General features: G+C 36.2%; 1 protein-coding gene across 5 annotated transcripts in view; it reads left to right on the top strand.

The window, feature by feature from the left end:
- LOC145685873 (uncharacterized) overlaps positions 1-27,793 on the top strand; it is a 167,784-nt gene that overhangs the window by 113,342 nt on the left and 26,649 nt on the right. The window contains exons 14-19 of one of the 5 annotated variants that reach the window (XM_081758538.1): positions 548-620; positions 6,117-6,451; positions 9,338-9,410; positions 17,169-17,233; positions 19,230-19,302; positions 23,870-24,186. In XM_081758538.1, the coding sequence (XP_081614664.1) occupies positions 548-620; positions 6,117-6,451; positions 9,338-9,410; positions 17,169-17,233; positions 19,230-19,302; positions 23,870-24,186 (936 nt within the window). Of the gene's footprint in view, positions 1-547; positions 621-6,116; positions 6,452-9,337; positions 9,411-17,168; positions 17,492-19,229; positions 19,303-23,860; positions 24,187-27,793 lie in introns of all 5 variants that reach the window. The other 4 variants (XM_081758537.1, XM_081758536.1, XM_081758535.1 and 1 more) reach the window with 4 other exon arrangements.

The raw sequence follows: 27,793 nt of genomic DNA, 5'->3' as shown, positions 1-27,793 counted from the left end.
GTAAGATTCACTGCATTCTCGTCAGTAAATATCTCAGATGCCCTTAAGAAGGTATGTTTGTTTTAACACTTCAATGGATAGAATAGGTTATATTGATTTCCACAATTGTTTAGATACGATTATTTATTATTATTATTATTAATATCGCAGAACGCTTACTCTCACAAACAGCTTCTACATTTCTCTTCTTAAAATGTGTGTTTTTAAGTTCTTTTGTTTTAGATTGAATTCCGGAATAAGATTTAACATGTCAATGAAGTCGTAAAATTGCTGTGCATTGAAAAGAGTATTTCTATCGTTTATAACATAGAAATATACTTCGAAAGTTGTAATATATAATTGTAGAAACTCTCACGTAAATTAAGAGTACTTTAAGAAATTTCAGTGTAACTGTATTTATTTATTAAGTCTTGTTTGTTTCCGTGCTTTACTTTTCAACTCGTCCTGGAGCTATAAAACTTTTAACATTCATTTTTTGTATCTATTATTGTAGTAAAGCTTTAGCTGTTGTATAGCTCATATTTCGATGAGACGTTTCTTATTTTAGGTGGAGAAACATTTAAAGACTGGAGAAAGATTGAAACATGACGCTGAATCAAAAGAAAGGGACGTTTGCACAGGTAAATTTATTTGTAAACATAACTCAGCCTAATGATTCATAAGATAAAACTACTAATTAGAAAGTAATAACTGTTTAAGGCTCGATTAATTAAACTAGCAACTCTGACCATTTCTCCTATGTCTTTATCACAGTCGGTTTTGGTGCTTATGGTCCCTGGTTCGATTTTGAGATTAACACCCATTGTTCAGATGGTATAACTTCGTAATCTAACATTGAGGGAAACACTTAAGCCTACATCGGAGACACGTTAGATCTCACTTCTACTGCGAAGGTCCCTGGGCATATGAGTTAAGCTGTGGGTAACATTACATTTGTAAGTTTCGTTAGGATTCTCCTTCTCTTCCACTTTCGCGTCCGCTATTATACGTGGTCTGTTAGAAAAGTATCCAACCTTTGGCCGAAAAAAAAAAAACAAAAAAACTGGCTTATCTGGTGCTTTAGACACTTAATCACCCTCAAAGTAGATTCCTTGGGACTCCACACACTTCTCCTAGCGGTGCCGCCGTTGTTGGATGCATGCGGAAAATCTCTCTTTCGGAATGGAGTTGAGCTCGGCTGTTGTTGCTGCCATAATGTTCTCTCTGGTCTGAAATCGCGTTCCTTTCAATGGCCTCTTGAGTTTGGGGAACAGCCAGAAGTCAGGGAAACTGTTTGCGGAGTCCAGCATATCCTGTGCGTCTTCAATACAAAGTTGCTTTTGCTCCACTGTTAGCAGCTTCAGCATGAATTTCACAGCCACTCTCTTCATGGCCAAATCTTGGGTCAAAATTGAATTTAAAAAAAAAAAAAAAAAAAAAAAAAGGTGCTTATGCCCACTTCTCGAATAGTCATACGATGGTCCCGCATTACCACAGCGTTCATGCTGGCAATGACCTGGTCATTTCAGCATGTTGATGGGCGACCAGAGCGTGGCTCGCTCTCTACCGATGTTCGGCCGTCTTTAAACTAGTAGTGCCACTCTTTAATCTGTACGACACCCGTAGCATCGTCCCCAAAAGCCGTCTGAATCTTCCGAATGGTTTCCACCTGGCTGTCACCCCGGTTTTGGCAAAATTTGATGCAGTAGCGCTGCTCCAGTATTTCCGTCATTTCACTTGCACTGAAAAACCGACGCGAGCACTTCACACTACTTCACTGAATTGCCACTTGTCAGCAACTGACGCTATCGACAGGCAGGAAAGAATTCACGAAGGTTCAAGGTCAGCTCACGCAAACGTGCTTGCTTCAACTCCATCAGGTTTTCGAAAAATAATAATAAGGTCGGATACTTTTCTAACAGACCACGTATTATTACCCATCACTTTTAACCTTATAGCGTAAATGTACGTCTTTAAACTAAAGATTTCCTTTCATCGTTTCAAAGAATGCTTCCTATCTTCGAAGTAGAAGCTTAGAAACATAAATTTGTAATATTAACATTATCCCTATTATCAATTTAAACGATATGTAATTTTTTGTGTGTAGTTTGCATTTCACCCTAATCCGTTCTCTCCAATGTTATTTGAAGTATAATTACTAAATTTCACATAATGATAATACAGAAGGTTGTTTCATCCTTATGATGGTGAATCGCTATTGCCGCCAGAGGCGCTGCGTTTGTCCTTATGCCATTTCGTACATGCCACATGTGAAACAGACTTATCTACAAACTAGGATAGATTAAGGGTCTGTGGGATCATTATTTCCAAAAATGCATTCGTTTTGGGGAGTTACCTAGTGACTCCAACGTAAGCTATAGCTAAATTACGCGCCTTTGGTGTTGAGATCCGAATTCAATTCCTTGCAGGAGCTCACGTAGTTCGGATTCCACATTAATCAGTAGGTCCACGTCTCACACGCTTCGGTGTTGAAAGGGACGCTAAACTCGAAATTCAATCCAATGCTATAGCTAAATTTAAATAATAATAATAATAATAATAATAATAATAATAATAATAATAATAATAATAATAAACAAACAGTGTATGTAAAAAGGTTTGATAAAGGGTTAACTCCCGGTTAGAAGCCGCAGAAGAAGCAACCAAGTCCGAAACGCAATCAAGATGTCATTGCTATAGTACAGTAAAATGTGACCAACGAGAACCCACATCAGCAACATAAAATAACAACACGTGTCCGATGGTCACCAGTTACCGTTAATCGGATCATCCGACTGGCGTTAGGTTTGAAAACGACGCACAAATGCCAAGTCCTTGTACCAACGCACATCACCGATCAGAGAGTGGTATGTAAATGTCTGTATCAATGCTACCTAATGGGTGATAAATGACGTTATGTCATTACCCTAGATTAGGCCTGGGCCTTTTTCATCAGGTCAAAGCAGATGTGTGCGATTCACTACCATCCTGTCGATGAAAAGAAGCACACACAGTAGATTCGCACGTGCAACGGAAGGTCCTCAAATACTTTATTTGTAGCGGATTTCTGTATTAAGAGAAGCTTTGTATACTCAGAGTGACATTTAATGAAGGGGAATGCCGCTTACTATATACAGCTTTAGATTCCATATACCGCCAACATGCCCGTGCTGTTTACGGCAATGAGACTAACAAAGCCCACATCCAGCAAAAGAAGTCCAGCAGTCACACCGCCAAAACAACGGGGCCTACATGCCACATATGGAACAGGAGGCAGGTATCAAAACTATCCCATGTAGACATCGCCAGATGCATGACCCTTGGACTTTTTGTATTAAAACGGAACATCACAAAACTCCGTGCCACAACATTTTGAAGGAGTCTGGAAAGTACACAGGGATAAGTGGACTAAACTAGATCAGGCTGTGCTGAATAGAAGCTTGCTTCAATGGAAGCTCCGATACGTAAAATTGCTCATCGCCTGGGCCATCATATTGAACATATATCGGTCGTGGAAAAGGGGTTTTTACAACTTAGGACAGGCGGGAGCAGTTCACTACCATAAGAATGAAACGACCAGCCCTGATGATGTAAATGGTTTTAAAACAAGATGCTTACAAATAATGCTCCCCTTACGAAATGCTGAAGAAAAACTGCCAGTCATACATAGCATTAGCAGATTAAAGACTATTGCTTTGTCCATGAGAAAATTAGCCAGAGGGTTTGAGCTACGTGATTTTAATGTACATGATTTTGAGGCAAGTTTATTATTCTCTGTCATATCCTTGAGCATAGGTTTCCACTCTTGCTTCTTCCCGTATTTTCTACACTCCCCATGTCCTCTTGAGAGAGACAAAAAATAAGAAACAATCTCAGGCCTATCATAACACTTTTTTAAAAAGTCAGTATGACATTACGATTTTACGTTAGTGTTACATAAAGTTGATGATAATTTAGAAAGACCAATTATTGAAGGATAAACTAATAGAATAAAAAGACTACAGCTAAATTAAATAGTAGAATTTTAAGCCAAAAATGCTTAAGGAATAATTTTATAAAACGCAGTTGATATATCTTTAATGATAGTATTTTTTTTTTCTTTTTTAAACAAGTTTCTGGAAACAACAATTTAAAGATAACGTAATATCTTTACTAGGTATACTAAGTATACATGTTTGTTATTACGGAAATTTACATAGGAATTCAATCAAACGAGAGAGTGACAAAATCTTTGGAACCATAAGAAACAAAATCGGTCAAAGACATTATTATAGTTTATTTGTTCAATAGATGTGCAGTTTGTATATAAAGGATGCCGCCTTCTACGTGTTGTGGCTAGTGCCATAAATAAGTCATCGTCCGCGGGAACTTGTGGAAAACACCCCCGATAACTAAATGGCCAACCAGAACCTTCATTTCCAACATTTAACAGCTGCTCGTCAGGTCCACATGGACACTTAGTTGCCACAGTTCCAAACGCTGTCCTTTCAGTTAGTGATTAGAAGATTCCTGTTTAACATATTTAGTTTTCTTTTTATATATATATATATATATATATATATATATATATATATATATATATATATATAATTCTCGATTGTAGCGAAGTGTGGAGACCTGACATCTATTTCACATTAGCGATATTATTGGGAGAGAGAGAGTGAGAGACAGAGACACAGTGGGTGTTGAGACATTGCAATCCCGCAAATGTGGTCAAAAGAGGGATGGATGCTGTTGTAAAATCCAGCAGGAGAAGTTCAAACAATTTGCCGAACTGCACATTTATTGAAGAAATAAACTATAACTGAAGACAAGGGGCAGCAGTGGCTCAGTAGTAGAGGATCTACCTCTGGTGCGTGCAATTATTGATTCGATCCCAGCTCGCGTTAAGTAAGCTTTGTGGTGGATAAACAACGTGTACATGTTGACTTTCTTGTGGTTCTTCCTTTATCTCGTCATTCCATTATCATCCGTCTCATGATCACAGTGTGCCTTAGTCTCGATGATAATCGTGGGACGTTAAAGTTTTTTTTTAAAAAAAAAAGAGAGAAAGAAAGAAAGAAAGGAAGCCTGAAGGTAACAAATGTAACGAATCCCGAAGGTATAAGAAGTAAATTCGAATTTGAATATCAAGTACATCTTTTATAAAGCTGAAAATGGTTTGTTACCATGTCTACTTGCTTCTTGCAACCACGCAATACTATATTACAGTTAAAAAGCACTATGCACAGACATTTTCAATAATAATAATTATTATTATCATCATTAGTATAAATAAAAATTTTTGATACAGCGATACCACGTCACAGTAACTACCGTACTCGAAAATGAAATTAAATGAAAATTTTTGAGTTTTACGTCCCACGGTTATGCCTGTTAGGCTAAAGGAGACGGTGATGATAAGTAATGAATGAAATGGTGGAATGAAGAAAGTGAGAGGAAACGGGAGAACCCCGGGAAAACCCACGCACACGGTGTTTGTCCATCACAAAGTTCACTTGGAGGAAGCAGGGTTTGAACCCGAGACCCCTAGTACCGTACTCGATATTACTGTTTAAATAAATTACTAAAAGAGCAAGCCTCCTTAAATAAAATGTATTCAAACTAGAAACAATAAGCAAACTTGACGCATCCGAAGATGTGTTGCGTTAAAATCTATACCCATATTGTTAAATAGGATTGTAAGAGAGATGTAACATTTTCGTCATAGTGAAGTATTTGTAGAATTGCCCTATAAATCAACATGTTACATTTGGACGTGGATAGTTCGCTCTTTTTCCGCGGGAGAACCGAAAATGAAGCTCCTAATAGTGTGAAATGTCATTTCCTGATGGCTCGTACCTTAACCAGGATCTCTGCACCACGTGATTGTCACAGTCACTGATTATAACTTGTGTTTCCCAAACTAAAAGGAAACAGGCATTTTTTTTTTTTTTTTTTTTTTTTTTTGGCTGTAAAAATGTATACCTCATGTCCTAAATATATTAAGAAATGGTTTACTGAAATTTTTATATACTGTTATCTTTTTCATGATGATAATTTGATTATTACTTACAATTCTTTACTTATAGAAGTCTATTTTTGTTATTTTCAAATATGTATAATGTATTAACTTTTTAAAGTATCTTTTCTTGAAGGAAAGTATGTAATAACTCATGGAACAACAAAAACAAAAGAAGAGAATGAAGTGAAAAATAATAGTGGAAATTACAATTTGTCCAAAAAAGGAAATAAAAATACTTCAGCTGTTGACTGTAAGAACAGGAAAGGTTCGTTTAGTTTTAATAATCACCAAAGTGAGGGTAACAGTTCCTGTGATGTTACTAAGAACTCAAAAAATAACAGCGTCGTGAGTTTGACTACTACTACAGACCACCAGACTTCACGTTTAGCAAAATCTCATTCTGAATACACAGCCAGTGAGGAGGTAACAATGAACAGAAGTCGTACACAAGACAAGAATTTCTCAAAGGTTAGTACCGATAAAAAAGTGATTATGATTGGAAATAATTTTCTTAATTAACGAGAGATTTTTTTTAACACAAAGTTAGTTTAATGAATATTATTAGGTTCAGAGAAATTTATTTCCGATATCTTACTTCTTGTTAATAAGTATCTATGTTGATTTCTGTAAGTATCTATGTTTGAAAAGTATCAAACCAATATGCTACTTTCATCTATATATATATATATTTCAGGCGCCCTAAAAATGGCGCCCACAGACATCAGAGCGCTATATATATTGATTGTAATGATGTATGAAATCACATATTGTATTTTACATAATTAAATCGGTTCTGAGAATATTCTAGCAGAACGCCTGTGGCTCCAAGTAAAAATGAATCTACTTGTAATTTATAATGTTATATACACTCTTCAAAGTATCTCAGTTTCCTGAAGAAGGTGTTTTTGTATTAACCCTAGAATGATACCATGAGTCGTATTGATTTCTAAAAGCGTTTCGATATTATTATTATTATACGCAAAATGTTTCCTCTTTACAAAGAGCTTCTACATTTCTCTTTATAAAATTTTGAACTTCCTTCGTCTTAGATCAAAATCCGAGACACGTCTAATTCGTTAAATGAAACAGTAAAATCACCTTGAATTCAAAAGATTATTTCTGTCATTCATAATGTAGAATTATACTTTGAAAGATGTAACATATAATTGCAGAAATACAAACGCAAGACTATTTTAAGGAATTTGAGTATTACTATATATAACTAATTATCATCATCGATATTTTGCTATTATTGGCAGGTCACTTGCTGCAACTGAGAAGCTTCCATAATCCACAGTCTTCTGCTAACCTCTTCGTCTTCACGTATGATTTCTCTGTTCTAATATCGTCCATTAATTGTAGTCTCCTTCGCCCCTTCCCTCTCTTTCTTTTCATCATATCTTCTAGGACATCCCTCATTATACAGTTCCTTCTTAGCCAATACCAGTTTCTCTTCCTGTTCTTAATAATATCTAAAATTGTTCTTCTCTCTCCCACCATTTCTAACACTCCTCTTTCGTTTTCCACTCGACCCAGCTAATTCTCTCCATTCTTTTCCAACCCACGTTTCGAAAGCTTCCAATCGTTTTTCATCGCTTTTGCGTAATGCCCATGCTTCTGACTCATACAGCACAGTACTCCACACAAAGTACTTTATGAGTCTTTTTCTCAACTTTTTATTCAAGGTCCCACAAAATAGCATTTTCTTCCTCCTAAAAGCTTCATTCGCCATTCCTATCCTCGCTTTTATTTCACGTTCACACTTCGTATTTTCACTAATAACATTACCCAGGTATCAAAAACAAGTCATCTGTTCTATTTTCTCCCCTCCTACTTTTATATTTGACACCGACCGCTTTGTTCCGATCATCGTTTTTGTCTAACATTTATTTTCATCCTATATTCTTTACAGCCCTTCCTCAAGTTTTGTAATATCTTTTCTCTTCAGATTCTGCAACAAATGCCATTATCATCTGCAAACCGTATACGAGGGGGGACCCAAAAGAAACCGGATTGAAAGAACGCTGCCGTTCCTAGGTGTAGTAGAGAGTTCTCCTGCTAGATGGGTCTAGTAGAGACCTTCCCACATCAGTTGGCCAAGCGGCGTCTGCGTAGGAGGTTAACGTTTGATCGTATTATTGTTTTTCTCAACTGTTCTCGTTTGCCGCCTGCGAAATCGTTATGGCAGATTCAAAGGAACAAGGAGTATGTTTGCTTCCTACTTGGAAAATCGGAAACGAAAACTTACCAAATGCTTCAACATGCTTTCAAGAAGGATACTATGAACCGCACACAATTTTTTGACTGGTTTGGGCGCTTTAAGTGTTATGAGATGAGTGTTGAAGATCATGCTCGTTCTGGGTGTTCTTCATCATTTCGAAACGACGAAAACGTCGAACAAATCTGCCCCAAAATCAGCGAGGATCGTCGTTTCATGATCGATGATATTTCAAAGCAGGTAGGAGTGAGTTGGAGCTCGTGCCAGCGTGAGGTTTAACAAATGAGACATGTTGCCGCTAAGTTTGTTTCTCGCCTGCTCACACAGGATCAAATCATTCATCTGAATTTGAGCCAGGACTTGAAAAATCAGATTGAAAGTGATCCAAACTTTTTGACCAACATGATGACATTTTCCAAGAATTAAACAAAATCTAAAAGGAAAATGTTTTGATGGTGTAGAGGCTGTAAAACGAACTTCGCAGAGCACATTGGACGATATAAAAGTTCCAGAGTTCCAGAGGTGCTTCAAACAGTGGGAAAGAAGATGGAAGAAATAAATCGCATTTAATGGAGAGTACTTTGAAGGAAACTGAAAGAATTTTGTAACAAAATGTAATAAATTATTTTTTTTAGAAAGAAAGTCTCTTTTGGGTCCTCCGTCGGTACACCTAATCATTCTACCTCCTATTGAAATGCCGTCTCCATTTTGTAGGCTCCTTTTCACTATATTATTATTATTATTATTATTATTATTATTATTATTATTATTATTATTATTATTATTATTATTATTATTATTATTACTTTTTTTTTGCTTACCTTATGTCATATTTTACTTCTAAGCTTATTCTGAATGCGTAGAATTCTTGTGATATTTGTTTTCTGTAACTGTATATTAAAGAGAGCTAATGTATTTCGTATTTCATGAGTGGTGGACAGCATTGTGTCCGTGGATTTTCTCTGAGTACTCCTGTTTCCTGGCACATTCTTATCCCACCAATTCTTCCGTCATCATTCATTTGCCTAAATCATCCGTCTCTCTTAGCCTAACGAGCATAATCGTTGGACCTTTAACTAAAAGATTTTATTTCATGTTTATTTTGTCATATTTCAATAAGATGTTACTTATTTTAGGTGGAGAAACATCTAAAGACTGCACAAAGACTGAAACGTGACGCTGATGTAAAGGAAAGGAAAGTTTGCACAGGTAACTTTATTTTTGAAAAAAATAATCGTAATGATCCATAGGATAGAAGTATTAATGAGAAAATAACAACTACTAAGCTGCGATTAACTGAACAAGCCACTCTGACCACTTCTACGTCTTCATCACACTCACTTTCGGTGCATGCAATCCTTGGTTCAATTTTCAGCGTGAATCCATTGATCATATTGGTATATCTGTGTAACCTAACATTGAAAGAAACATATACCAGGTGTGTTAGTTGAAATTTTCCGGTTTTTTTTAGAAAGAAAACACTTAATAATCAGGGAATCTCACAATTTCTTTATTCAAAATAATTACCATTGGGTTCTACACACTTTGCCCATCTTTTAGGCAAATCATGAATACCATCCCAAAAAAACTTTTTCCCTTTCGAGCCAAACCATTCGACGAGCCATTTTTCGACGTCTTCAAAATTAGCGAAGCGCTGCTCTGCAAGTGTGTGTCCCATCGAGGCGAAAAGGTGATAGTCCGACGGGGCGAGGTCTGGAGAGTACAGCGGGTGCGGTAATATTTCCCAATTAAGTGTTTTTAATGTGTCCTGCACCAGTTTAGCGGTATAAGACGGCGCGTTGTCATGTTGCATGATAACCTTGCCATGTCTTCGGGCCCATTCCGGCCGTTTTTCGATCAACGCAGGATTCAAATTAATAATTTGTTGTCTGTAGCGATCCGTACTCACTGTTTCACCAAGTCTTAATAACTCGTAGTACACCGCAGAACACTGGTCCCACCAAACACAGAGCATTGTCTTACGGCCAAAGCGATTTGGCCTTGCCGTCGATGGGCCGGCTTCACCAGGTGCAAGCCATGATTTTTTCCGCTTCGGGTTCTCAAAATAAATCCATTTTACCTCCCCCGTGACAATTCGATGCAAAAACGATTTCCTTTCGAACCGTTGAAGCAGGATTCACACACGGGTTTTCGCTTTTCCATTTGTCTATCCGTCAGTTGGTGTGGCACCCATTTTCCATACTTCTGGATCTTTCCCATGGCTTTCAAACGTTGGAAAATTGCTCCTCGAGTCACATTTAGTGTTTGTGCTAATATTGCTTGCGATTAGCTTGGGTCTTCATCTAATAACGCCTGCAATTCCTCTCTTTGAACTTTTTCGCTGTACCGGGATGTTCCTTGTCTGTCAAATCGAAATTTCCACTTTTAAATTGACGAAACCATGTCTCGCATGTTCTAATCACTGGAGCATGTTCACCGTAGGTTTCTACCAGCAACCGATGAGCTTCAGCTGCTTTTTTCTTTTGATGAAATAAGAACAGCAATGCATGCCGCAAATGCGATTTACTTGGAACGAAACTCGCCATATTCACTGAAATAAACAACTCTGACGCTATTCTGTTGGTCAAATGTGACTTGTGTATTTTTGAAGGTTAATGTTTACAGAAACAAATGACGTACATGCCGCATCATAGAAATGTATACATATTGCTAGAGACATCTAACGGTAAAACCGGCAAATTTCAACTAACACACCCGGTATGGCTACATCGGAGATACTGGAAGTTTCCTTACTGCTACGAAGAGTCCCAAGTTCGATACCAGATCATGTAGGATTAATAGTGGGCAACATCTTATCTATGGGTTTTGTTAAAATTATTCTTTCCTTTCAGGGGCCGCGGTGGCTCAGTGGTAGAGCGTTCACTTCTGGTGCTTGGGGTCCCGGGTTCGATCCCAGCCCCCGCCAAGTGAACTATGTGGTGGACAAACACCGTGTGCGTGGGTTTTCTCGGGGTTCTTCCGTTTCCTCCCACTTTCTTCATTCCACCATTTCATTCATTTCTCATAATCACCGTCTCCTTTAGCCTAACCGGCATAACCGTGGGACGTAAAACTCAAAGATTTTATTTCTTCTTTCCTTCCACTTTTGCGTTTCACTAATCTCTTATAATCCGTCGCCTTTAACCAATATAGCCTAAAGTAGAACCCATAAATTTGCAATTTTAACATAGTCTCGATTATGAAACTAAGCGATACGTAGCTTTTATGTGTTTACTTAGCGTTTCTTCTTAACCTGTTACCTACAAGACTAAATTTTTTGGAGCAAGGTGCTTAAGATATAGTAGTGTGTGAAACATGCCAAATATCTGCCCAGCATACATAGCATTATCAGATTGAATATGAATCTGTTCGTCCCGGTGATGAAACTAGTCCGAGAAGGTTCGAGATACCTTGAACAATAGTGATTTTAATGTAGTTGGTTTGAAGCAAGGTGGTTTTGATCTATCATGTCCTTGAGCATCGATTTGCAGTCCTCAGTACCTGGCATTCTTTTTTCGTAAATCCTGAGTCTCATTAATAATGTTAAAGTGTTGCATAAAGCTCGTACTAATTTGATTTGGAATAAGCGATTACCGGGATATATATATATATATATATATGTAGATCAGGCAGGTAGCCAAGGGGTGGGTCCGGACCCCCCCTTCGGAACCAGAAATGAAAAAAATTAAGGAAGGATGAAAAAAAAGAAATACAAGAATTTATACTTAAAAATATAAAGCTACAGCTAGTGTTTGGTTATCCTTTCTTATGAGAAGCTTTGTATGGAGGAAACGGGAAGGAGGGTTAAGTTGAAAATGGATATTATTGTAACGGAACATTCCGAATTCCATGTAGCTCTATGCTAATCCTATGGACTACAAATGATGATCGATAAACAGTTCGATCAGATAGACTCTCAGGTAGAACTTAGGAAATGCCCACAATCACTAATATAATCTGAGTCTGACAATATAGATTCCAGTTACACTTCTTAAAGAAATGTTCAATTTCGCGACAAAACTAATCCATTTTATAGGTTGTCTTTACTGCCGAAAGAGATCTCATTACTATCGTTGACGGTATTAAACGAAGGTAAGAAAAAGAAAAAGAAAGATGACAAGAAGAACCGAGTTCGAATAACCTTGGAAGACTATACTTTGAATACTTTTCACTCGAGATTTCTTCATAGTTTGTTAAAATACTTACTAACATATCCTCATTTTAATGTCCTAACAAACCAATATGGGTATGTTGCCAGTAAAATAGTTTAGATTGATCGAGCCCCTGATGTATAACCACAGTATTTCATGTCACGCCCTCCCTCTGCCCCGCCCACTACGAAATCCTGGCTACGTGCCTATATATATATGTATAAATTAAAGTGACTATGTTTGTGACAGCATACCTTGTCATAAACTCATTTATTCATCATTTTGGCAATATGCAGTTCAAGCAGTTTAACTCTCTTTTTAATTTAAAGGGACTAGCATATACTAGCAGACGACGTTTCTATGTGTGAGTGTGTGTGTGTTCTCATTCATCGGATGCATGTGGGCGGAGTGACCTTGATCAACACTTCTTCAGCCAATCACAGCTCTGTCTGCTCTTACGTCACTTAACACGTGAAACCCACGCGAACAGCGAGAGCTGAAGAGATTTAGCGGGAGACAAACTACTTGGCGCCCAAGAGATGATTGTATAACAGCATATTCTACCCTGCTGCAACAAGACACTGTGTAATCAGGTTCTGCACTTAACCGAATCGAATTATTCCTCACAACATAAGAAACATCTATATGTCTTATTACCTTAATTGTTATATCTCCTTGTTTAAAGTTATGTAAGTATCAATATAATTAAAATTTTCAAATCGATTGACGAGTATTTTCTGCGATTGTGCATGAGATCTCCTATGCATCGTGGTTGTCTATTTGAGTACATGGTGCAAAATCTACTTTATTTATTATGTGTGTAATTCATTAATTTTCCGAAAATATGATGCTGAATCTTTTGTGTCTCTAAAAGTTGTACGTAGAATTTTTGCTTATGTGTAGTTGGCGTTGAAAGGAGCTTTCTTCGGATAACTTGTTTCATCGTCAACGCTCGAGCAAACGTCCTATTTACGACTATCAAATATAATGCTTGCTCTATCTGGATCACCATCCTATGGAGTAAACATTATAACCTCTGGAACCACCCGACCGACCTCGATCAAATTTTCAACATAGATGAGGTTCGGGCTGGTATGGTTTTTATCATTTCACTTTGACGGTACAACTTAGGGGAGGGGAAGGGAGAGAGATTTAAAAATGATCGAAAGAGACCTATATTAGTGCCGCTAAGATGAACAGTGACATTTCCGGTGCTGTTTAAATCCAAATTCAGCCCCGTAACTTGGAGGAGCGGGAGATACATAAAAATGATAGAAAATGGCCGATATTAGTGCCAAATCCATAGTTTTCAGAGTCGCTAAGACAAACAGTGACACTTCCAATGCCGCTTAAATCCAATTTCACTCCTTTATTCCAAAGTGGTGACAAAGTGGTATTCTTCCAGTGCGAAGAACGGGTATGCTGCTAGTGTCAGAATAAAAATACTACAATTAAATTTCGATACTAGAATATTAAGCAAGTAATATAATAATATGATGAAACGCGTGTTGAGTAATACGTTTCGTATTATTATTATTATTATTATTATTATTATTATTATTATAACTAAGTTTCTCGCATGAACAATTTAGAGTAATAATGTAGTAGTACACTTCCGATATACAGAGTGTCTCAAAAGTCCCCTGACAGGGTAACTGTTATTATCAGAGTTATAAAAAAATATAAGAGGGAAAACTCTCTCCAGATATAATGTTTTCAATTTAAAGTGAAGGATATTTTTAATCGGACGAGCCGTTTGAGCTGTACCCTCTTTATGCGCCCAATGTTAAATGAAAATACAACGTTGCCATTTACCTAGATCCACAACATAAGTGAAAGAAGTTACTGTCTTTTACGGTAACATGTCGATGGCCAGTCCCCATTTCAAACAGTAAGTTCATTCACTTATGTTGTGAATCCAGGTAAATGGCAACGTTGCATTTTCATTTAACGTTGGGCGCATAAAGAGGATACAGCCCTAATTGCTAGTCCGATTTTAAAAAGAAATAATCTTCACTTTAGATTGAAAACATCATATTTGGAGATGGTTTTTCCTCTTACATTTTGTTGTAACTCTGCTAATAACAGAGTTACCCTATGTCAGGGGAGTTTTGAGACACCCTGTATGTGAAGTGTAGACGTATCTTACCTATACAATGGAAATTCACATACGAATTCAATCAAGCGAGAAAGTGACACGAAATAGATGCAACAATAATAAATCGGACCAATCAAAGAAGTTTTGAGTTCCAGACAAAAGCTTAACAAAATCAAAATTCCAAAGATATAATAGTTTGTTACAGTATCTTCTTGCTTCTTTTAACCGCGTACTGGCACGTTGCGGCTAAAAAGTACTATTTACAGTAGTTTTTCGTAATAATAATAGTTATTATTAGTATAATAAATTAAACTTTCTTATACAACGATGTATGTACCCTTAAAAAAGATGGGGAAGCGTTCTTGAATAGAATCCTTCCAAACCAAAAACAATAAAGAAGTTTGATGCATCGAATACTCTTATTGTTACTTACAATTGTAATAAAGACATAAGATTTTCGACTTAATGAAGTCTTTATAGAGGCTCCTATTTGTCAAAACAAGTACCATTTGGGCGTGACTAGTTTACATCTGTACCATGCAGGGTTTGCCCAAGTGGACCCAGCCCGAAAAAACCCACTGGGTTTTTTCGGGTTGGACGCACCTCAAAAACCCACTTTAAAACCCACCTGGGTTTTTGAGCTTTTTGTTAGTATATTATCGGCACAACTAAGGTGATCACATTGAAAGTGACTTGTATCAGATTTTGGACTTCCCTTGGGCGAATTAGATGCTTTCATATTAAGAGTATACAACATTCAATGTTAAACCTATATAAAGTTCTGAATAAATCAGAAAGCTACCTTACCTTGAGATAATTACAGAACAAATTAATGTATGGATTGTGTTTATAACCTATTTGAAATAAAATATGCAATTTTATATTTTAAAAAAATATTTTCCGTGAATAGTGTGCTCGGCTACGCCGTGGGACGTTATCCCTCATACATTTAACGAGTTTAAGGCCATAGGTGCCTGTACCTCCAGTAAATATGTAAATACATTAGTAAAGCTATTAGTATTATTTCATACATTAGATGGTAACACAAGTAATTGTTAAAGGGGGGGGGGAATCAATAGTGGTACTCCTGAAGATATGCAACCACCTTGTAATCATTACTTTATAATTATATAAGAGCAAAACCGCTCTGCTTTTAGATTGGAGAGACGGAACAGAAAAGCTCCCCTCGCCCCTTTTAAAGTCGGCACCTACAGATAGTGTGTTAGGTGTGTTTGTTTGTATGTGATAATATACTGCTGGGAGGAAACAAACGAAAGAAAGACTAAAATATAATTAAATCGGGAAATTTTGGTCGAGTATTGCAAAGTTCAGTGTTAGTTTGTATAGCGATGATTACAGACGTTTTATGAAATATAATCCTTATTAGCTGAGAAAATTATTTTATAAAATCGAAGAAAGAAAAAAAAAAACGCAATGCCAAAACATTGGGTGGGGCGAGTGCCCCCACTTACCCCCACCCTATATTTTAAATTCTTGTTCGAGAAAGAACCGTCTTGCTAGGGAAATTCCCGTAATTGAACGCGCAAAGTATCGGAAGAGAAATTCAACAATAAAACCATTTATTTTACGCTGGAAAATATTTGCCATATAAGATATTTTGAAACATTTATTTTATAATACATGAATTATATATTTGTTTTAAATTAATATATTTGGTATTCATACTGTATTTGGCGAACGTTACTGAGGATCCTGGAATGATTCGATCTACATTTGTTCGTTTGTCTGCCTGTACGACACATATATTACAGGGTACAATTTTCGGTCTTTTAAGTTTAAAGTTTCAGGGTACAAGCACGAGTCACACTAAATTTCCTACATAAATTTTTGGCGGCATACAAACGTAGTATTTCAAAATGGCGGCATTTTTGTTTTTCAAAATTGCGGGTATCCACGCTGCAAAGAGCAGTTTTCGGTCTTTTAAAAACAAATTTTCAGAGCAAAAGAAGAGACACTCTAAATTAGCTGCTTATGTATTTTGGCGGCGGTCCAACGTAAAATTTCAAAATGGCGGCCATTTTTCAACTAGCGTGTATCCACGCTACAGGGTGCAATTTTCGGACTTTAAAGTTGAAATTTTGAGGGTAGAAGCAAGAGACGTTTTAAATTTGCTGTATAGATTTTCTCGTCGATTCAATATAAAATTTCAAAATGGCCGCCATTTTGTCAAAACATTAGTGAACAGAAAATTGTTGCAAGTTGCGACAATGACAATCTTGAAATATAAATCACATTTTAACACTTTTACCCCAAAGACATTGAGATTTTACAAAAAACCCAATTAAACCCGAAAAAACCCATATGGGCCCAGGTGGGTTGGGGTTTTTAAAAAATACCTGCGTTTTTTCAAACCCTGTTACCATGGAATCCCCAATAATGAATGATGTCATGTTTATGTAGCATATAAATCATTTCTTGTTGTCTCTTGTTCTCGCTAGAATCTCAGCACTACGTGATCCTTATCGGAGTCACTAATTATAATTGTGTTTGTCAAACTAAACGTAAATAGACTTTCTTTCTTTAAAGAAATGTCGTATCTTATGCCCTAAATATATTACAAAATGTTTTACAGCTTCTCTTAGATTCTGTTCTTTTTTCATGAAGGTAGTTTGTTTATTACATATGTATCGTGAAGTGTATTTATGTTACTTTCAAGTATATTTAATTTAGTAACGTTTTGATCGTTATTTCTTCCAGCGATGAATATAACAACTCACTCAACAACAGAAACGAAAGAAGACACTGAAGTGAAACCTAATAATGTGAGTTATAATAATAATACTATAGGCAATAACAGTACTTTGTCTCTTGAGTGTAAGAACAACAGAAGTTTATTTGATATTAAACATCAGAGTAACACTTCCTGTTATATTACTAGAAAGTCAAGAAGTTATAGTTTCGTGTATTTGTCTACCACTTCAGATCACCAGACTTCACGATTATCAAAATCGTATTCTGAATGCATAACCAAAGAGGAGGTAACACTAAACAGAAGTCGTTTACAAGACAAAATCTCAGAGGTTAGTAATAAAGAAATTATTATAATTGAAAGTTGTTTGCCTAATTTACGGGAGAAATGTCTTCATTATTGGAAATCAACATTTTTATACAAAGTTAGTGTAATGAATGGGGAGGTGTGAGATTCAAAGAAATTTATCCCTGAAATTTTACTTCTTGTTAATGGGTATCTATGATGCTGCAAAAGTATCAAACCAATACACTACTTTCATGTATATGGTGTGGAGTATATATACACATTGTGTTGTCCCAAATGTGTTATTTATGGAATAGAGGTTTCCAACTACTTCAATAAGATTTTCCAAAGTGTTCTATATTTCAAATAATGTTTAGAATTTGTTTGTATATATAATTGTGAGAATTTTAGGACAGGTATGTAGAGAGAATGACCTGTTTCATTCCTCTTCTGTTTTGCCTTTCATCCGTTTTTAGAGTGTTCACCTCTGGTGCGTGGGGTCCCTCATTTGGTTCCAGCTCACACTAAGTGAACTTTGTGGTAGGCAAACACCGGGTGCCTGCGTTTTTTCGGAGTCCTCCCGTTTCCTCCTACTTTATTTACTCTACCATCGCATTCATATCTTATCATCTCCGTCTCCTTTAGCCTAACCGGCAGAACCGTGGGACGTAAAATCAAAGATCTCTTTATTCTACCTTTTCTCTTTTAAGTGAATAGTGAATATTAGATACAGTGTAGGTGTGTCAGCTATTAAGAAAGGGCACGATATTAATAGTGGAAATGTTGATATTCATAATAAAAATCTTAAAGATATGATGTATTATTCAAAAGTTTTTTATAAGTAAATAAATGTTCATTATAACTAGATCCATTTTCACATGGGGCATAGAGTGTATAAATAGTTGTTGTTCTAGAATATTTTCAGGATTGAGCCAATTATATAATAGATATGTACTGTAGTGCATCATTACAATAAGGGAAAAATAGATTCTGTCGTAAGATTCAATGCACTCTCTCCAATGGTGTTCAAAGTATCTCAGGTTCCTGAAGAAAGTATTTTTATTTTAGCGTAGGCATGGTATAGGTCATATTGATTTCCACATATGTTTCCACAGAATTATTGTGTCCTTCTTCGAAACGTTTGCTGTCACTGAAAATGTCTACATTTTTCTTTTTAAATCTGGTTCTTTAAGTATTTTCATGTTAGGTCAAAATCGAGCAATGATTTTTTAATGCGCTAAATGAAAACATAAATTAGCCATACGATTTATTAAATTTCTGTCATTTCACACCGTAAAAATATTTTAAGTACTTAGTGATATCGAATTTTAGAAGCGCGAAGTAATACACACGAGTTAAGACTACTTGAAGGAATTTTGAATATTACTTATTTAATTATTTTTTCTCTTTCGTTTGGCTCTTCTCTGGAAAAGCAATCAAAAAGAAATAATATATCGTATGAGTTCAGTCAGTATCATCCAATCTGGATCAAACGTGGCATAGTAGTAAACCTGCTTGTGAAATTTTAATGTGTGAAGAACTTTGGTTTCTAAGTTATACACAAAGTAAAAGTCAATTGAAGATCATTTTTTTTTCTTTTTTTTACGACTATGGATAATGTATTAATTCTGTAGCTTATATGTTTTCGTCCTTTATTTTGAACTTGTCCTGGATTTTTTTTTTTTCAAAATTAGTTTTTTGTAACTGTTGGTATACTAAAGAAAGTTTGTGTTTCAGTATAGTGTAGTGTAGTTTGTGTTTCAGTAAGACGTTACTTATTTTAGGTGGAGAAACATCTTAAGACTGAGGAAAAGCTGGAACGTGACTCTGAAGTAAAGGAAAGGGAAGTTTGCACAGGTAACTTTATTTGTAAATAAAACCCTGCCTAATAATTATAACATAAAGGTACTTAGAAAATAGTAACTTTTTAAGGCACGAGTAATTTAACGAATTACTTTGACCATGTCTGTGTCTTTATCAGACTCGTTTTAAGTGTATGTAGTGCTTGATTCGTTTATCGGTGTGAATCCAGTGATCACATGATATTTTCTTGTAACATAATATTGAAAGAAGTACATAAGACTACGAAAACCTACGTCGGAGATAGGTTAGATTTCACTTCTGCTAGGAAGAGTCCCGGCTTATTATTTAAAACTGCTGTCTTTTGAAATTTTCGGTACATCACTGATTTTAATGATTAGTTACACACAGACGCGTTTGCGCTCTCTCTCTCTCTCTCTCTCTCTCTCTCTCTCTCTCTCTCTCTCTCATTTTCAGATACCACTTACTTGAATACTCCTGAACAGTTGATCAGTGGTATTATGTGGGTGAGTTCCAACAGTAGTTAGCACTCATAGTTCCGTCGTAGAAAAATCTTAGCCAAGCACTAGGCAAATTCATTAGCATCCAATTAGGTAGTTTATGCTTTCGGCGATTTTTAAGATAAATCGGTAGAATTACACATTAATAAGAAGCACAAATGTTTTATGCTTCTATTTCACATATTGGAACCTTATAAGAATCACTTTTAAAATGGTTATACGGTTGACGTGCAGTAATTATTAATAAAATAAAACCAATGACACTTGTTCAATATGTGGGGACTCAGTAGTAGAGCGCTTACCTCAGGTGCATGGGGTCCGAGGTTCGATCCCCGGCCAAGTAAGTTTGTACTGGACATCATCGTGGCCATGGGTTTTCTCGGGTACTCCTGTTTCCTCCCACATTATCATTCCACCAATTCTTCCATCACCATTCACTTGCCTTAATCATCCATCTTCCTTAGCATAAAGGGCATAAACGTTGGACGTTAAACTAAAAGATTTCATTTCTCGTTCAATATGATTCCACTTTCAAAACTTACTTTGACAGTACTTTACAAAAATATTTCACTATTACATTTTCAAAATAATTATTCAACAAGAACGATTAGAATGCTGTTAACGGTGGTACTTCGCTTTTCTTAGTCATCACAATAATAGCTCGGACTAATAATGTTCACAATAATAGCTCGGAACTAGTGTTTCAACAAGCAGGTGTGTACTTATGCTCATGAAAACTTTATGCTAAAAAACACATTCCGGCTAAACGCGCCTTACGAACGATTCACTAGTGACGTGTTAGTGACACGATCAATGCAAGTAAACTGCAGCATCACCCCGTAAGTGAGCTATTGCAGGTAGGCAAAGGTTGTAGAAAGCAAGTTTTGATTGAGTATGCAACGTCAGAAGACTAGACGTCACGATTTGCCTGCGAAACCTATAAAATTTTGAAAATAACCGGATTCCCACGGTACGAAATACACTACAAAGGTAACCAAGAAAGTTCTGTTGCTTTTTTCACCCACCACATTCGAACATCGATATATCACCTAAGACGGACCTGCAAGATCAAAACTAGTCCCCCTCTCAACCATCGACGACCTTCTGCCAACGTTCTGTCAGGCTATGGATTCCATCGCGGAGGAACTTGGTGGGACGTGAAGCATAAAAGTATCAAGTGCAAAATGCACCTGTACTAGGGATTTGAACTGGCGTCCTCTAAGGTGATTGTCCGAGGAATTGATAAGATGATAAGCGGATGGTGCAATGTCCGTAGAGTGTGGCGGATGAAATAGTGTTTCCCATCCAATGCGTAGAATTGTGTCCCGGGTCATCTTAGCCACGTGGGCCTTAGCGTTGTCCTGTAATAGGAGGATCTCTTTGCGATTCAGAAGTTGTGGGTCCATAGTTTTGAGTTTTTCTTGAATATGGCTCAACTGCAGACAGTACACAGTTGCACTGATGCTCTGACCAGTTGGTAGCAGTTTCCGATGCACGATGCCGCGAGCAGTTCACCAATCACACAGGAGGACCTTCTTCTGGTGCAGTTCTGGTTTCGACTGTTTTGGAACAGGTTCATGAGATGTTAACCAATGATGACGGCGTTGTGGAGCTTCGTACAGGACCGACTTCTCATCACATGTCAGCACCCTGTCCAGAAATGGCTCCTTCCTCAGATGAGACAGCAAAGAAACACAGGTGTCTGCCTGCGTTGCCTTCTGGCCCGGAGTCAAATCGTGTGGGACCCATCGACCCAACTTGTAGTGCTTCCCAAGTTGTTGGAGGTGCTGCCGAATGGTTTCTGAATTGTCTCATTTCCTTACATGTCTGCTACTGTTCGCCTCAATTGCTGCCTGAAGATCTTCATTTTGTACACGTGTTGGTTTTCTGGCACGCGGTACGTCTTCGAGTGTTTCGTCACCGTTCTTAAATTTGTTAAATCGCCGCTGAACTGACCGCGTAGTCACGACACCGTCACCAAAGGTCTGGCATATCTTCCGCCCCACTGCAGCGGCGCTTGACCCCAGTTTGAAGTCGTTCAGCATACATGCCCATATGACGCTCTGTGGAGTCCCATGTTCACTCTGTCCTTACGCAAGTTCACGTGTAACTGAACTGTCACAACCAGGTAATATGTTGGATATACTCACACCAACAACTGACCTTCGCCTTATCTCCATTCGCATTCTACTCACGATGTGGGGGCCAATTGAACACAGACCTTTCTTCTTATCTTTATAATAATAGTTAATCTTTTGTTCGAAATGATGAACACCTGTGCGAGAATGTCACAGTTCTTGGGTTTGGAAAGGAAAAGTTGTAGTTAATAAAACTATGTTCTGAGTTCGTCACAGAAAAATTATGAATGTCTATGGTAGAAATCAAGTTTAAAATTGCCCTTCCCCCTCCCACAAATGCTTTTAAAATTAGTGATTCCAATGTAAAACTTGAAATGAAGTTTTATTGTCTTTTGTTTCAAAGTCTGTCTCCTAGTTTTGAAACAAAATCGTATACGATAACTATAAATTCGTAATTTTAACGCTAACTCGGATATCAAACTAAGCGAGACAAAGCTTTTATGTGTTTGCTTTGCGTTTCTTCCTAACTTTTTTTCTGCAGAATTGATTGACGTATAATTACCAAACTTCGCACAGTGGTTAGTAGTTATAGTGTAAATGATTCTGAAGCAAAGTGCTTAGAAATAATGGCGTCCTTTAAAAATCCCCAAAATCTACCCGGCATACTTAGCATTAGCAGATTGAGGATAGTTCCGTTCGTTCCTGCTAAAACTAATCCGAGATGGTGTGAGCCACTTCGAACAACAGTTTCAGCGACTTCGAGCAGTGGTGATTTTGAGGCAAGATAATTATGATCAATCGTTCTTGAGTATAGGTTTTCAGTCTTCCTTACTTACCACTTCTTTCCGGAAATCCTGTACATTCCATGTCCATAGAAACGCCAAGAATAAGTAATCAGTCTCAGACCCATCTAGACACTTTTTCAACATGACATAAAATATGTTACATAGGACCGATAATAATTTTGGAGCATATGATGTTAGAATCAAGGAACTACAGTTGAATTTGCGACAGTAGAAGCTAAAGATGGAATAATTTGATAGAAGACGTTTTGAGTTCGTCTGGTATATGTACGTATTATTATTATTTTATAACTAAGTTTCTGGTATCAAGAATTCAGAGAAGTAACGTAATATCTTTCCTATATACGTATCTTATCATGGAAAATGGCATACGAATTGGAACAAGCGACAGAGGGACACCAAATCGATATACCGGGATCAATCAAAGAAGTTATTAACTGATGACAACAAACTTAATAAACCCAAAATTCTAAAGGTATGACTGGTGAATTCGTATTTCAGTCTCAAGTGCATGTTTTATAAAGCTTTTTTTTTTTTTTTCTTTTTTTACAATGTCTGCTTTCATGTTGTAGCCACTCGCTTGTACGTTACAGCAAAAAAGTGTTATGCACAGTTATTTTCAATAATAATAATAATAATAATAAGTTTATTATTATAAATCAAACTTATTGATACAACGACGCTACCTCACAGTAGGTACTGTCCATGAGATTACTATTAAAGAAAGCAAGAGAGAAAGTATGCTTGAATAGAATCCATTCACAGTAGAAACAATAATGAAGTTTGACACTCAAAAGACTTTGTCACGACAAGTTCTATACTCTTATTTTTAACTGAGATTGTAACAAAGACGTAGGATTTTCGACTTTATAAAAACTTTATAGGATATCTCTATGAATCAAAACAAGTTACATTAAGCGCGAATAGTTCGCTCTTTTTCCGCGGCAGAACTGAAAATGGAGCCCCAGTAGTTTGTAGTGTAACATTTATCTAGCACTTAGGTCATTTCTTTTTGGCTCTTATCTACATCTGCACCGTGCACTCTTATCGCAGCCGCTGAGTATAATAAGTGTATGCCTAAAATATATTAGAAAATATTTTACAATTGTTTTCAGGTTCTATTTTCTTTCCCATTGAAGTAGTTTCTTTATTGAATGAAGTTTATTTCTATTACTTTCAAATATATTTAATTTATTATCATTTTAACTGTCAGTTCTTTCAGGGACTCGCAAAACAACGGAAGTAGAAGAGAATGAAGTGCCACCTAGTGTGAGTTGCAATATTGCTAATAAAGAAAGTAAAAGTACTTCTTCTATTGACTCTAAGAACAACAAAGGTTTATGTAGTTCTAATAAACATCAACATGAGTGTAACATTTCCTGTAACATTAATAGGTGCTCAAAAAATAACAGCATAATGTGTTCGACAACTACTACAGAATACCAGACTTTACGATTATCAGGGTCGTATTCTGAATGCGTATCCAAAGAGGAGGTGACAGTAAACAGAAGTCGTGCAGAAGACAAAAACTTCTCAAAGGTTAGTAATTGAGAAAGAATGATTGAGAACTATTTCTCAAATTAACAAGAAAAGTTTCTTCGTAGTTGGAATTAAACATTTTAGACAAAGTTAGTTGAATGAAACTCAAAGGTATTCATTTCTAAAATTTTACATCTTATTAATAAGTAGCTGCGTTAACTTTGGTAGATCTGAACTCATCAAACCAATACACTACCTCCTTCGTCAATTTAATGAGGAATGTATATATATATATATATATATATATATATATATATATATATATATTGTCACAATCCATCATGAAATATCTACTACATCGATTAAAAAAAAATCCTAAATTGCTATTTTTTGTATGTTTCAAATGATGTTTAGAACTTACATGTTACGTGGTTTATATGTAAGTTTGAGATAGAACCTGGAGAAAATGACTATTTTTATTTTCATTTGTATCCTCTTATGTGTGTGTCTCTTTCTTCCTTCTTCTTTCTTTTTTTCAAGTGAATGTATCCAGTGAGTATCAGCTAATAAGGAAGACACGATAATAATAGTGCAAATATTGATATTTTTGAATTAAAATCTTAAAGGTATGCTTTATTACTCCAGTTTTGTTAAAAGTAAATAAAACAGTGTTCCTTACAACTAGATTCATTTTCATGTAAAGCATAGGTTATATAAATAAGTATTCAATATTCTCATGATTGAACTAAGTATGTAACATACAATATGTGCTTTAGTACATCATTACTAGAGACCGGATCTTTAGGCATTAAAAACCTGTGAAATAGGCAGGCAAATAGGCACTTAAAATTTAAAAAATAGGCAGTAAAATAGGCACTTATAAATTTAAACAATGAAGATAAATACTCAATACAATTAAAAAAAATAAATTCAAATCATAGATTATGTTCAAAGAATTACATACCTGTTTGTTAATATCTTCTTTTACTGTACACATAAAAACGAAGCTTGACATGCATTCCTTGTATATTTGGTAAATATGTTCTATACAACACTTTATCACTACACATAACAATCCAAATTTTATACACTTTATCAGTACATATAGCTGTCCAAAGTTTTACAACACTTTCTCGGTACTCATAGCAGTCCAAAGTTTTACGGCATTTTATCACTACAAACAGCAGTTCGTAATTTACATTTGGTTTGTACACACAGGAGTTCATATCACAACACGCAACAGTCAAAATATGAAATATTGGCAGATTTCAAATAAAAATATAAATTGTTCCGCGTATTTTATTTCAATACATTCTTATAGTTTGTCGACATGAGGAATTATTCATTCCGATTGCACATGACAACCAGGTATTTTTTGAGGTTTTCAGGTGATAAATTATGTCTTCGATCGGATAACACATATTTCAAAATTGAGAACGATCGTTCTACTTCCACGGATGTAACCGGGGCATATTTGAAGCAAGAAAGAACATGTGGATCAAATTCATTGGGCACATTTCCCCTTTCATCACTTGTGCAATTGTTTTTAGTTTATTCTAGTCCTTATTGGCTGCAATAACTCTCTCACATTTCTCACGAACCACCTGGCCCTTGGCACCTGGCACACAGCAAATTTTGTCCACTACAGATTGAAAATGTTCCAGGGAGTTGATCAAGATTTTATTTCTCTCTTCCAGAAACGTTATCGCGCCTGGCAAAATTGAATAGTAGGTAGCAATGAAAGCTAAATCGTTTCGCACACCATTGTTCAACAGCTGTTGTGTTATGCGAATTGATGAGGCATCCTCTTCAGACAGACAGCTTACTACTTCTTCTACGGTATGAAAGTTGGTTGCGTAATATAGAGCTGCAGAAATCCAAGTACCCCACCTTGTTATTACTGGGTTTGGAGGTAAAGCAACTTTAGGGGCTGTTTCTTTAAATAGCTGAATTCGAGATGGAGCTTTGAGAAATATTTTCTTGGTATTGGAGATTAAAGCATCTACTTCGGGGAATAAACCATGGATTTCCTCAGCGATTCGATGCAGAGCATGTGCAAGATATGTTATGTGAAGCATAGCTGGGAAAAGAACTTTAAGTGCCATTGCAGCTTTTTTCATGTATGGTGCTGCGTCCGTAATAAACAGAAGAATATCTTAATGTTTTACACTATCCGGTCAAAGTAAATTCAGTGAGGAAGTGAACAACTGAGCAATTGCTGTACTATTTGTTTTTGGCAGTTCCTCACATGCTAGAAGAAATATTTTGGGCTGTTGATCATGTTCCATTGTACCAATTACAACATTAGCAAGGAACCGTCCCGTGGCATCGGTCGTTTCGTCAATCGAAACCCAAATTTTTTCCCCACTAACTTCTTTCCTAATTCTTTCAATAACACCCGAATAACAACCGTCTACGTAATTTTTGCGCAGTGTTGACTCACTCCGTACCTGTTCACCTATGTACTTCGACAAGGAACGCTTCAAGGAGTCATTTTGTAATTTCCACAGAGGTATATCTGCTTCTAAGAACGCCTTACACAAATCTGCAGAAAACTGAGACTGCCGACTAGTGGTAGCGTACGTAGTAATCAGTGAAGGTTTTGCTAATTTTTGTTTTGCATTTGAAGCAGATTTATGTTTGGCAGTTTCTAAATGTTGTGTAACGTGATATTTTTTCGCACAATTCACTGTCTTTTCACACACTTTACAATAAAGTATGGTTCCGTCAGTTGAAAACACATCACAACCGAAAATCTTCACAAAATTATTCAATTTACTCTTCAAAGATGTGGCTTCTTTAGGCATCTTAAGAACAACTTCTTTTGCACACAAAAACACACACACACGATATCAGAAACCACATGGCCGGTCACAAGACGAACACTATGCTGAAATGAGAACTTAAAGAACGTTAATTCTTTTGTGCATCTGTGGAATGCAACGCTGTTGCAAACAGGAGGAAGTGGGAGGGAAAAATATGGATCATACTGTGTCATTGATTTCGGCGACGTTCTTCTATTGTAGCGGGGTGAAGTTTGACTTTGATCTGCCCATAAGTTAGTTTCTCTTAATCTTATATTTCTCGGAAGAGGCAGAATCCTTTTTTGAAATACGAAATTATATATTTTTCCCAATGAAGTCTTATTTTGAAGAAAATGCATAGTATAGGCAAAATTAGGCATTAATGCAATTATTTAGTCAGTAAGAGGCGAAATAGGCAAAATAAAATTGGCTTAAATTGAAACTATAACCCCCATATGAACTCTAAAACGTTATTTTTGTTCATATCTTTAATATTAAAAAAGAATAGGCATTTTGCCTAACATCCGGTCTCTAATCATTATATATATATATATTAAAACTAACTACACTCCCATTAATACTGTTCAAGGTATGTCAGGTCCATGAAGAAGGTATCTTTGTTTTAATTCTAAAATGCGTGGTATGAATCATATTGATTTCCACAAGTGTTCCGACTGGGTGGTGGTTCTTCTTCTTTTCTTCTTCTTCTTCTTCTTCTTCTTCTTCTTATTATTATTATTATTATTATTATTATTATTATTATTATTATTATTATTATTATTATTATTATTATTATTATTATTATTATTATTATTATTATTATTATTATTATTATAGTCAAAACCCTTTATAACCTCGTTTTT

The sequence above is a fragment of the Thermobia domestica genome, chromosome 5 (genome assembly GCF_964235325.1).
Source record: "Thermobia domestica chromosome 5, izTheDome1.hap1.1, whole genome shotgun sequence".
Lineage (NCBI taxonomy): Eukaryota > Metazoa > Arthropoda > Insecta > Zygentoma > Lepismatidae > Thermobia > Thermobia domestica.
This window is presented reverse-complemented; position numbering and strand designations above follow the sequence as displayed.